At 42.6% G+C, this 12,478-nt stretch overlaps 1 protein-coding gene and 1 long non-coding RNA gene across 10 annotated transcripts in view; one reads left to right on the top strand and one right to left on the bottom strand.

The window, feature by feature from the left end:
• The window catches only part of LOC117002582, a 73,101-nt gene extending 66,583 nt beyond the window's left edge, over positions 1-6,518 (bottom strand). For all 6 annotated transcript variants that reach the window (XR_004419309.1, XR_004419310.2, XR_004419315.1 and 3 more), the window contains exon 1: positions 6,436-6,518. This is a non-coding gene — a long non-coding RNA (uncharacterized LOC117002582). The remainder of the gene's footprint in view (positions 1-6,435) is intronic.
• Positions 1-12,478, top strand: part of PHACTR1 (phosphatase and actin regulator 1) — a 303,608-nt gene that overhangs the window by 8,706 nt on the left and 282,424 nt on the right. For all 4 annotated transcript variants that reach the window (XM_033071845.2, XM_033071811.2, XM_033071816.2 and 1 more), the window contains exons 3-4: positions 4,636-4,782; positions 6,414-6,560. In XM_033071845.2, coding sequence (XP_032927736.1) covers positions 4,636-4,782; positions 6,414-6,560 — 294 coding nt within the window. The remainder of the gene's footprint in view (positions 1-4,635; positions 4,783-6,413; positions 6,561-12,478) is intronic.

Genomic DNA, 12,478 nt, shown 5'->3' with positions numbered 1-12,478 from the left:
TGCATACTTTTACTGAAATACCACAAACCAGCAGAATGAATGTGTGAATAAACGTGGATATCCTTTCACATGGGTGCTGTTGTTTGCAGCCCTTGGGCCTGTGGTTGAATAGGATGTGTCTATCTACTTTGTTTCAGATTACTGATGTCCATCAAGACAGATTTCAACAGCTTTGCTTTAGAGAGATGGAGCAATCCATATGCATGTGCTTCTGTGTTTATGTGGGAGACACAAGCCTATAAATCTTTCTTCATAAATGACAAATTATGTGTTCTCCACATGTTCCACTCTCTGCCTCTCCTGCCACTCCTACTCCATTTCCCAAATCTAATCCTTCACATGTTGTCCTTTCATCTTCTTTTAAATGCAACTGATAAAGTGAAGTGACATTAAACCAGACCAAAATATTTCTTTTCCCCCTGGTAAACATTCATTTGAACCCACTGCCTGGTTTCTCTTTAAGGAAGAGTATTCAGGGCCTAATAATGTTTCTTTAGCACAAAAGGAGTATCATGTGCTAGATGAATCAAAATGTACCCGAACTCATATTTTTAAAGCTTCCATTTAGCCAAAAATACATTTCTGCATACATTATCTACGTGCAGATATGTTATGCCATGGTGAGCCTTCTCCACAGAAGCGTGAAGGACAACTGAGTAAGATCTCATATGTTTCTCCAGCAAAAAAAGCAGCGAGGAAGAAGAATCCTATTCAATCAACAAGAGTAGGACTGCAGTTAAAGTATTTTCATAGGTATTTTGCGAAGTTGTTCAAAATTTGCCCTAAGAAACAAGGTTTTCCTCAGAAAAGTCTTTGAAATTTCTGATGTAACCAGCATCCCCCTTGTGGCTATTTCAGTGTTATTTGAAGCTGTTTCTGATTCTGTGCATCAGAAACATACCCTTTCTACATCTAGACATCTACAATAAACATTTTAGCACTTCGCTTGTACTAAAATAAAAATTATCATATTTCAAAGATTTGCCATTCTGAGGACAAGATCTACTCTGCAAATTAGGGTTTCTAGGTGAAGACCCTATTGAGTCAGAAATGACCAGGGAACTTGTGTCACCAGTGAGCTATTTTAAAAAAGGCTGGTTGGTAAAAGTGGATGGAAAAATATATACAAATATTCCACGTTTTCTCCAATTAATTTTTAGGAAGATGCCATTTCACCTCTGAAATTTTTCCAATTAAATTTTTTTCTAAATAACACAACTTTTTAAAAAAGACAATGCTAAAATTCTTCAAAACATAAAGGTAGTTCTTGGCAAACAAAAATTACCACTAACATTGTTTTTAAAATATGTGGGAAACTATTTTAATGGAAAAAATGGAAGGCATCAAAAATTCTTTGCAAACTCCCCTTCATGTTTTCAGTAATTTTAAGCAGTATTCAGAAATTTGGACCAGCTGTAGATCTAACTAAATATGTTGAAATTATATGTTAAAAATGCCTCTGAACTTGTAATATAAAAATTTACATATTTTACTTTCCCTTCTCCCAAAGACATACTTGTGTTCACTTCAGTAACATACAATATTTTGAGACAGACAAATGGGAGAGTTCTAACATGTCACATCATACACATTACTGCATTTATAGTTTTAAGGTATTTTTCCCTTCATAAGCAACTTTTTTCCTTTCTAACAAATACCAGACAAGACGTTGCCACAATGTGCCAATTGAGGTGTAAGCCTATGAGGAAAAATGAAAATAAGATGAAAGAATTTAACAAAATGGCTGATTTCCCTTCTGCATGCTGTTACAGTGGCTCTTTAAATTGAGCTTTTCGACACTGGTCTCAAATCCATTTGCAGAGTAAGTGAATCCCTTAATGTGCAGTGTAATGTCATTCCATTGCTCCAAGACCTTCAAGAGGATACTTCCTAATTTGCCTGAAAAACTCTCTCCTAAAAGTGTGTCCCAGAGACTGGGCTGGTTTGTGGAGAGCAGCTGAAGCTAGAGACACTGGTGGATTATCTGTGATGGACCCGAGCCACATTGGGCATGTATTGACAGCTTCACTAAAAATGTATGGCAAGTCATTTTTGAAATAAGGACTGCTGTGGATTAGGAAGAGAGTGTGTACAGTTATATTTGTGGCAGGCATAAACATTCAGTTTTTATTCAGTAGATACCAAAATGTGATCAGCTATACTTTCCAGTTCTGGGGCCGCATAAGAATTGATCTTAGGTTTTTTATTACAAAATGTTTTAATGTTTATTAGCCTACTCTGAAATGCTTTCAATGTTTACTTAAAATTTCCAGTCATTCTTGAAAACTCCTTTTGGTAATATACACAAAGGGTAGATAATGACGGTTGTCAAAGTAATACATAATGATTACTCCAAGAAACATTTTCTAGCATACACCTACCTGCAGTCAAAATGAATACAAGCCAGATCCCAATATTTTGACCCAAAAGGTAAAAATGATTTATAAACAATTATATAGAAAGCCTGCTCATATTCTCTGTTTACTATAAATGTATATGTAGTTTGGTGTTGGGATTTTTTTCAGATATATTTCTGTGCTGTGATCCAGCTGAAATGTATAGGTGCCCTTTCACTGATTTTAACTACAGCTAGGACATGCCAGTTTTAAAAGAAAAATATTTTACGTGGTTGTTTTATGAGATAATTTTTACAACGCTAACTTCCTATATAGATAAATCTTCCTTAAGTATAAATTTGAAGATGCAGTACACAAAATTTTCCATAGCAGAAATTTTCCATTCTCTTTTATCTTCATTACTGTACTTTCCAATTACAAGGGAGGAATGGTTTACAGCCTAGTTGCAGTGTTTACTTTAGCTTAATCTGAACAGTTGACCCCATTAAATCAATTTCAACTCCTGCCCTTTGCTTTTATTTCAAATTCAAATGCTAGGTTAGAAATGAGCAAAAGCTTAAAAGAAATCTATTTAAAAACAGAAAATAAGTAAGTTAGACCAGAAATAACCTCTACTCCAGCAGCCCAGATTTACTTGTTTAGTAAACTACATAATACTGCAAATTGAAAAATAGAACATGACAGCTTTTGTTAACTCATACTAATTATATGCTATCATACCTAACACCTTAGTCAGATTTTAGCTGAAAGCTACTGATTGGCAGGTCTCGTTTAAAATTCTAAAAACTTTTAAAAGAAAGAATCACAGCTAGTAGGTTGCAGAATAAGCTCTTAGTCACTAACAGTCATGCTCTCCAGTCCCAATGGGAAATTATAGTTCATTGTTAGTTATTTGAAGTGTGATGCTTTACAAAGGCCCTGAGGTATGCTAGAAAATGTCCCAACAGCAAGAAACACTTAGAGTTTAGGCACCTGGGCTCTTACAGGGATCCACATGGTGGCTAATGTTAATAGGCCCACATTATGGGTAAGGATGGGCTTTCAAGCAGAAACTCTCTTTCCAATTATATATGAGGTGGAGGAGAAAGTACTTGTGCATGGTCCTCATGCTTTCAGTGATCAGCCACATCCCAACTAGCATTTGTGATGATCTTTATCTACGTACTCAGAGAGGGAGAGTTTAGGTTAATATATTTATAGAGGCTCTTCTCTATGTGATTTGTAATTTATAGGCTCAGCGTCCAAAGCATTCAATAGCCACTCTACTTACATTTCATATATAAAACAACTATATTTAAAGGACATTATCAAGGATATAAGGTCCAGAGCAATACCTAGGCAATGCCCAAACAAAGGTTGCCTCTTCAACATTAATTCAGTCTCCTTATACAATGGATTATAGCAGGGCTTCTAATTGCATGATGACAGCAGATTTTACTATCCTACCATTTGCTTCATCAGTGCATGGAGCGGGCAGTGCTCACTTAACGAGCCAGTATTAAATATTTTGCTTTCTCCTCCTTGATTGCATGGCCCCAAGCCATTTAAATCCTGTTCAGAGGATAGAAATCTTATTTCCCTCATGGGTTTTTCATTGGTGGTTCACTAAAGTCTGTGAATACTTTACAATATTAATGGATTTATATGTTCACAAAATTAATACTGAATGAAAATTATGTTTCTCCCTGTTCCCCAACTAAGAAATTAAGACATAAAGTGATCAAGAGCAAAAATTAGCTGTTATTTTTAAATGTCCAAGATGAGACAACAAGAAACTGAGTTTTGGAATAGTTGTATCTTGTCGAGAATAATAACCACATTGTGTTCCAAGTGCAGCTTCCACTACATCTGAAAATTAATCAACCACTTATGTATTTCCACTACTCAGGTAACACAGCCTCAAAAACAGCATTCAGGAAAAGAGACTGCAGTTATTGAGAAGTTGAGAAAAGAATTGTTTTAGTGGCAAAACTAGGAACTCAGAGCAAGCAATCTGCGGCAGCAGCAGAGCTATAACCTGTGTCTTTGGGGTATAAGACAGCAACCTTTTCTTAGTATTATTCAGTGCAGCCCTTAAATTCTGCAGCATGTAGAATATAAGGCAAGATCCTTATAGCAAACAGCCTGTTCTACTACCTGCTACAGATTATCTCTTCCATTGAGTGATTTTCTCTTTTCTTTTCTAGTCTTTATTATTGTTATTATTTTTCTACCTCTTTCTCTCCTTTTCTATTTCTCTGTTCTCCTATTCTCATCTTCATTTATTTCTTCTTACCAGCTCGTCGGGCAACTCTTCTCACTGTGCCCACTCTGGTGACAGCAACTTCTGAAGATGACATAGACCGGAGACCCATCAGAAGACTCCGGTCTAAGAGTGACACCCCTTACTTGGAAGAAGCTCGTATCTGCTTCAACCTTGATAATGGTAAGACCACACCTTCCCTAAACAGCATATGATGTTAATTAAAGATTTCCTTTTTGAGATGCAGATGGACCAGATGGTACCTCCTCGTTCACAAGTGATGTGGTGGTTTACCAGACATCCAAAGATGCCAAGGCTGTCTAACTACAAGCACCTGCATATGTATGAACAAGGATAGTTTTCAAAATTCTCCGGCAAGTGCTAACTAAAACTTTTTCCCTCTTTTAGTAAGGGTGAGCTAGTGAGATCACACCAAAATAGAACCGATTTGCAAACAAAATATATCTTATCCATTCCAAACACACAGAAAGATGAAAGCTCTTGAGAACATTTATGAGGGGATTACAGCAGTCTTGAGCTAAACCCAATGTTACAGCCATTGAAGAACATGCAGCACAATCCTAAACCTCAATAGGACTAATTGAAATCTCTTGACTAAGAGATTTCTAATAGAAATTTCTTGACTCTGCAGGAATGAGTAAGAGAGCCATCCCTCAAAATTCAGACCAACTAGTGTTACTATCACTGCCTTTAAGTGAGCCCCAACATGTCTTCCCTGGGTTTTTTTTCTCATTGTAGTTGATCAAAACAAAAGGTTTTGGAAGTGCTGACAACTTAGTGACTTTAAGCACAGTGGTTTTGTTATTCTTTTTTAAAGCCCTGAATTAAATGGCATGAACACTAGTACACTCTTAGGCACATATTTTGACTGTCTAACTCTTACTTTACGTAGCACTTTTGTGCTACCTGCTTTTTTTTAATCGCATATTTAATAATTTATATTACACTAACCAACCGAAATTGGAGCCCTAATGTGGCAGGCAGCCTACAAACCACAGGGTAAGAACGTCTACATAAAGAGCTGATTACTGAACAGAGGAACAGAGATGCCAGAAAACACTGAGCCCAGTTTGCAGCCGGAGAACGGAGTCTCTGGTTTTTGCAGATGCTCACATTTTCTCCAAGACCTGCCGAAGCGGCTTAGGAAGGCGAGCCTTAGGAGGGCTTGGAGCGATGGTCAGTTTCAAACGTTGAGTGCAGGCTCCTCAGCCCCCTTGGCATTTTAAACTGCCAAGGTGTGGCACACCATCCCGCTTTACCTAATGGGCTTGCCCAAGGAAAGGGGGCAAGGAAATGATGGGAAGCACCATTAGACCGTCCCACCAAGTCCTGATGTTGCTGTGCTGTGAGTTCTGGACGCCCTGGTCTACAAGTGAGCAGTTCGGGGCGCCGGGCTTGCTGCGGGGCGGCACCGCTGGCGGCCAGGCCCATCGGCGGCGCTTGGCACCGCAGCCGGGACCTCCCCTGGGGCGGGAAGGGCGCTGGGCCGGACCCTGCCCGGGGCGGGGGCCGGCAGGCCCGGGCCCGGGGACACCGCTCCGTGCCCCGCAGCGCAGGCGGGCGGGACTCGGCAGGGGCAGCGGGCAGGGCCGCCGCGGCCGCTCCCGTCCGCAGATCCTTGACGGGTTTTCCCTGTCTCTCCCCCTCCCTCCCTGCGCTCCTTTCTCCCTTTCCCTCTCTCCTTCCCCGTCCTCCCCTCCCCCTCCCGCGCCTCTCTCCCTCCTCCTTTCCCCTCTCTCCCCCTCCGCCCCCTCCTCGCCCGGCCGCCCCGCGCCGCCGCTCGCCCTCGCCAGCTCGCCGGGCCACGCTGCTCACCGTGCCCACATTAATGGCGGCATCTTCCGAGGAGGACATCGACCGCAGACCCATCCGCCGCGTCCGCTCCAAGAGCGACACCCCCTACCTCGCCGAGGCCCGCATCTCCTTCAACCTCGGCACAGGTGAGAGACAGGCGGCCCGGCGCGGCGCGACCGGCGGCGAGGGAGGCAGGGAGGGAAGGGAAGGGGCCGCCCCCGCCCTCCGCCCCTGCCAGCGCCCGCGGGCTCCCCGGGCGCCGCCGCCCGGCCCTGCCCAACTGCCCGCGCCTTCGCACCTCGCCGGCCTCCCCCGGCCCTGCCCGCCGACCGGCTCCCCCTGCCCCTGCTTTGCACCGGCTGCCCTGCTCTGTTTAGCCCCTCGAAGCTTCCCCTCTCGCAGAGCGCTGCCCTCTCGCCCTGCACAGCGTGGAGGTGCATCCCCACAAGGCTTCTGCACTGTCCGTCCTCGCCAGGTGCTGGCATCCCTCCTGGAGACGCTGCCCTTGGTGCTTTGCAAGTCTCGCCCTGGCTCGCTCTTTGCCTTCTTTGCCTGATGGGCTTGTGCCTCAGAAGTGCAAGGAAACTTGCACCTGCATTGTCCGCTTAGTTTTATGAAGTCCCCAATTGTCTCAGCGTTGCCTTTTGGGACTTTCAATGGCTGTACAGCCTGATGGTTTCTACCAACACACTCCAGCTCCCTGCATTCACCTCCTTCTGCCTATTATTGGGGTGAACCTCCTGCAGTTCTCTACCTGACCTTTCCTTCCGCTTTCTCCACTACTCTACCTTCCTCTTTGCCACCTCTTACTCATGACTCCCTTGAGATTTAAGCTGTCCCCTTCAGTTCATCCTGCACATGATGAAACTACCCTGTTTCTTTCCTACTAGGCCTGTGGTTTTCCCTCCTTTCTATCTTGAACTTTCCTTTTGAGGTCTCTCAACAGCAAACTAACTACACCAGAGGTAGTTTTGCTCTCAAAAACAAAACAAAAGAAAGTTCTTTCTGCTGGTTCTCTGATCCAAACCAGACTTCCTCTGCTTGGGAAGGGGGATAGCATGAAGCAGTGTCTGTAGGCAGCAGTACTGCAGACTCCCTCATGTCCCAGCAGTAGCACTCAAAATGACCCAACTGTGTAACATTCTTTGATGTGGAGCCTGTCAGCTCACTGCCAGCTATAAAGGGAAAAGAACTGCCTTGGACTTGCTACTTGTCCTGCTGCAGTCTCTCCCATTCCTCCTCCCCCTTTTCAGCTGGCAGAAAGTTGGAGATGGCAGAGATGCATTTTCTTCTCCATTTGGGGATGGAACAGATTCCCCTCCCCCTCCCGTTATCCCTGATGCAATTACACCCTTGGTAATGGCTGATGCGCAGTTTGGTTTTACCACTGACAGAACAGTTGGTTACATTGTATGGCATGTCATTATTTCTCTCTGATCATGACTTCTAAAAAGCTACCAAATCATGGGTAAGTTGGGTGGCATTCCAGAGCTCAGGCTGGAAGACCGTGCCAAGTGCCAGGTTTTCAGCTCAGTTCTAAGGAACTGGAAACGAAAACAGAAAGAGCATCGCTGTGTGTGAGGTGTAAATAAAAAAAGGCTGTGTATGGTTATTTGACTACAGAAAAAACACTGTGCTGACTTGTGTTTTCTCAGGTAATGTTATGACATGTAGTTATAAATAGATAAACCAGTTAAGAGCAAGGCACCTTCAGGTCATCTGGTGCCTCACATCTCTATGCTGAGCTAGACATGCTGTCTTTGCTACAAGTCCCAGAGGATGTGCAAGTCTCAAGGTACCTCTTTCCTGCAATCTACCAAAGAATTTGGTAATTACACTTAGCTGCTTTCTGTTCCTCCCCTCCTCCTGGCTCTCTATAATTTGGGTCTTTACTTGCAAACCTGGGAATGGAATTCCTAAAGAAAGAAATAATTAAAAGAAACAGTCCTGGTGTATCAAGAAATATAAATGAAAAATGTTGTAAGTAGTGCAAGTGTGTGTTTTCATTAATCCATCTGGCAGTGAGTAGTAAAAAAAACAAAATTGCTTAGCAACGAGTATTGAGTGAGTGAGCCAAAAAGTAAGTGAAACATGCCGCTGATACCCACTTCATTTCTGAGCTGTTGGGTTTACTCTTCTGTTTGCTCAAAAAGCACAAACCATACTGCCTGGGTTTGAGAACTCTCTAGTCTGAGGAAAAAGCCACTAGCAAACGTGTTTGGCCACTTTTGTTAATGCTGGATAATGCCACACGGCTCAGGCTTTCCTTTTGAAACTTAATGTTTGTGAGGTGCAGCCCTTATTTTTTTGGCTCTGTGTGTGGGGAGAGGGGGCGAAAACACCCTGTTTCTAAGCCGACCGGGTTTCCATTTGCAACCTCGTCGCTGGTGTCCCTGCCGCAGTGCCACAGAGGGTAGCGGGTCGCTCTTGGTGTCCCAGTGCCCCGCAGGCGGAGGGGCCCGACCCGCTGCCCGGGAGCCCGGGGCGCTGTCCGCCGCCCCCGGTGCTGAAGCCGCTCCGCCGGAGGCGGAGGAGACGCGTGTCCCGCCTTGCCTTGTTCTCCCTGCCTGCCCGTGGGCTGGCAGCGCACGTGTGTGCACAGGGGTTTGAGTGTATCTTTTCCTGTGCAGGGGGAAGGTGGTAGGAAGGAAGTAAAGCTGTTTCTTCAACCCACGGATGCAGTCAAAGCTAAAGTGATGCTTGGGGCACATGAAAGAACCTCTTCCCTGTGTTCTTAGTGCTTGCTTTCCATTTAGTGCATTCCATATCTGCGCTTGCTGCTCAACCACTGCTTGCAGAGCTATTTTTCCTACAGCTGTTATGAGTCAAGCTGTATCCCCCAGTCATTGTCTTCTATCAGGACATAGTCAAAGTTTGGCTAGAGCATGCAGATGCTGCTTTGCTGTATTGGAACTTTAAATCCACTTTTATTAATGGACTATAACCAGATACATTGAATACTGCTTTTCTCCACCCTTAATTGCAACCACTAGTTAAGAACTATCAGGTTTTTATCTACTTCAACTCTAAGTTATAATTACACCATTGCTGCTGTTATCTGTATTGTTGAACAACTGAGATTGCATACACAGAGTCAATTATACAGTCCGGTTATAGCATGTATTTGGTCTGGGTCTTTAAAAAACACAATTTGCAAGTGATTAGCAATGCAGCTTCTACTTCCCCTTGTCTTTTGATTATATTAACAGCTCTGCTTTGTTTAATTTTCCAAAACATACTAGTTTATTATCTTTGTTTCTAAATATTGATCAATTAACTCAGAATTATTACCTAGTATGGGTTGACAAATGCTGTTCGATTAGTTGTGCCTGGTATGGTGTTTTGTCTGGTGTTCCCAAACTGATTAAAATGACACATTATTTTCCAAACCCAGGGTTAGTCTCTCTATTATTATACATATGCAAATCCTATTAATCTGAGTTATGTGCTCATATCAAGAGGATAATACTTCCCAAAGGATTAAAATTACCTCTTCTGCCAAAATTAATGTAGCTACATAACATTGTAAAGATATAGGCAACTATAAATTCTTTTTCCATATTTGATACTAAATCAGATCCATACAGAATTTTTTTTTTTATTTTTTCAGCAATTTCCTCCAGTGCAACACTAGAGGAATGTGGAATGTGCTCTCACTTTTGGGTGGTGGTCTTTTGTTTTCTTTATTATGATTAGCAATCTGGCATTGCTCCATTACTTAACATCCATCTTTGGCTTTTTGTACACATCTTAAAAGCAGTTTTCAAATTGTCTTTCTGACTTTCTGATTCAGGCATCTAAAAGCTAATCCCAAATTACTTCTGAAAACTTGTCCATCTGTGACAGTTGCCCAATAGCATAACCACTTTTCTGGCCCTGTGCCAGCTGATAAGTCCAAGTGGTTTTTATCAGTTTTTACCCATTACAGGTTTTGGCTGTTGCAAAATACTGTACTTTTTAAATGGCAGTGCATGGTAGGTAGCTTTCAAGCTTGATAAATTGGCAGAGGTGATGGCTGATAAGGAAATAGACTGCTTAAAAGTCACTAAATGATCCAAGATGTATGAGCTTTTCTCCTGCGTCCACTTCATGCAACTGCTTGGGGAAGCCCTGTCAGAATTTTATTGATGTTTGTTAGGGAAGGGGGGGACTACTGCACTGAGTTGATCTGGTCAGGTGCTTTTAGCCTTTCAAGTGTTAGTGATTACTGAAGCTATTTCTATATACAGACAGATAGTCTTACTCCTCCCTAGCTGAAAAAGAGTAAGCTTTGCACTGCAATCCTCTGCAAAACTGATTCTAGCGGACTGATTTCTTGTTAAGTGGTGCAAGAAACTGTCTTTATCTCAGCTAATCAATTGTTCAGGGAAGTCACCAAGTGTTGGCCTTTGTTTGAGCAAGGCTGATTGTCTACTTATTTAACCTGGGAATGGAAACTCAAAGAGAAAGCAAGCCAATGTCTTGGAGAAAGTGTAAGGCCAGAATGACTGCAGTAGCTGTACTAGGGGTCAGCAAAGAGGGGATGTTCCTTCAGAAAGGATTATTTCCTTTAATAATCCATACTGTGAAATGGGGAGAGAGGAGATTTTGAATGTGAATGTATTCCTCCCACCCTGACTTCAAAGTGTGTGCCAGTGGTGTGATCAGACAGAAGCCAGAGGAGTGGCAGGAGGAGTGCAGGAGCTGGGCTCTGAAGAGAGAAGGGGGAAAGAGGTATTGAACTCAATAGAGATGGTGCAGCCTGTGCGAGCTAAGGAGCACAGCTGGCTCGCTGGGCCCTGAAGCGTAGCACAGATTTTTAGTGCGCTGAAGTCACTCAGTAATCTCACTGAAGTAGCTGGATCCTCAAGTGATTTGAGTCATTTGTTGACTTCAACCAGGGATCTGAGCCAGACTGTAGAAATATACATCTCTGCTCCCCTTCAGTGATGAAAGATCTATTTTATCTCTTTGTGGTGTGGAGCCACATGTTGTCTTGGAATGTGTTCTGGGAAAGCAAAGCTGAGAGGGAAAGGACTGAGTGGTTTTGCATAATTTTGCCATGGGTACAGAAGAAAGGTCCTTGTGTCTAGAAAGGCAAGTGAACTTGGTACCATTTGCTGTTCTTAAGCAGTGACGAATAAATCACACTGGGGAGAGGAAAAAATCTACGTCAGCCTGTGTTAGTGCTGCTGCAAGCAGAATTAATTCACAGGGTGTAAAGAGGGAGGAGGATCCTGGCAGAAACTGCTGAATGGCTGAGACAAATGTTCGCAAGCTGGGAAATGTTCATGGTCGGCTGTTTCTGTCATGCAGAGCTGGTGGGGGAAAGCCAGGACACAAAGGGCGACTGTTAGTTTTAGATGTGGGAATTTACCCGGTCTGAACCAGGCACGAAGTTGAAATCAAAAGTGTCCTGGCACCTTCCATGGTCTGTTTGGGCCCTAGGGTTTCTTACAGCCTTCATGGTAGACTGCCTCACTGTTACTGTTTGCACCGCTGTATTCTCTGCATTATATAGCTCTAGAGCTATGCTGAATACTTACCAGGGATCAAAATGATGCATGATTTTGCTTTCTAATGGAAAGATAGTGTTATTTGTGTATTAACCTCATACATGTTGATTTTTCTGGAAGGATATAATACATTTTGCTGCAGTGAACAAGGAGGAGCTTGTGAACTTTATTTTGTTACTTTGTAAAATCAGAAAGGCTATTTATATAGCTCGTTGAGGTGGGTAAATTGTAAATAGGTGAAAATAAAGTGAAATTACTTGGCTGGATTTTTTGCAGGAAATCTCCATTCCATTAATTTTTAATTTTCTCTAAATCCCATCATTTGATTTTAAAGTCTGTTTTGAAGTTTCTGTGTTTGCCTCTGGTCATCCTTACAAATGATTTAACACAGTTAATCATCTCTGCTGTCATTTGAAATGGTATCACATTTGGATCTGTGTTATTTCTTCCCTGTTTACTCAGTGTATGTTTGAATATATCTGTCATAAAATACTCTGCATGGTTTCATGATATATGAATAAATGTTCCCTAAAACGATATATACGAATTTCAATGACTTTGGATTTACG

The sequence above is a fragment of the Catharus ustulatus genome, chromosome 1 (assembly GCF_009819885.2).
Source record: "Catharus ustulatus isolate bCatUst1 chromosome 1, bCatUst1.pri.v2, whole genome shotgun sequence".
NCBI lineage: Eukaryota > Metazoa > Chordata > Aves > Passeriformes > Turdidae > Catharus > Catharus ustulatus.
This window is presented reverse-complemented; position numbering and strand designations above follow the sequence as displayed.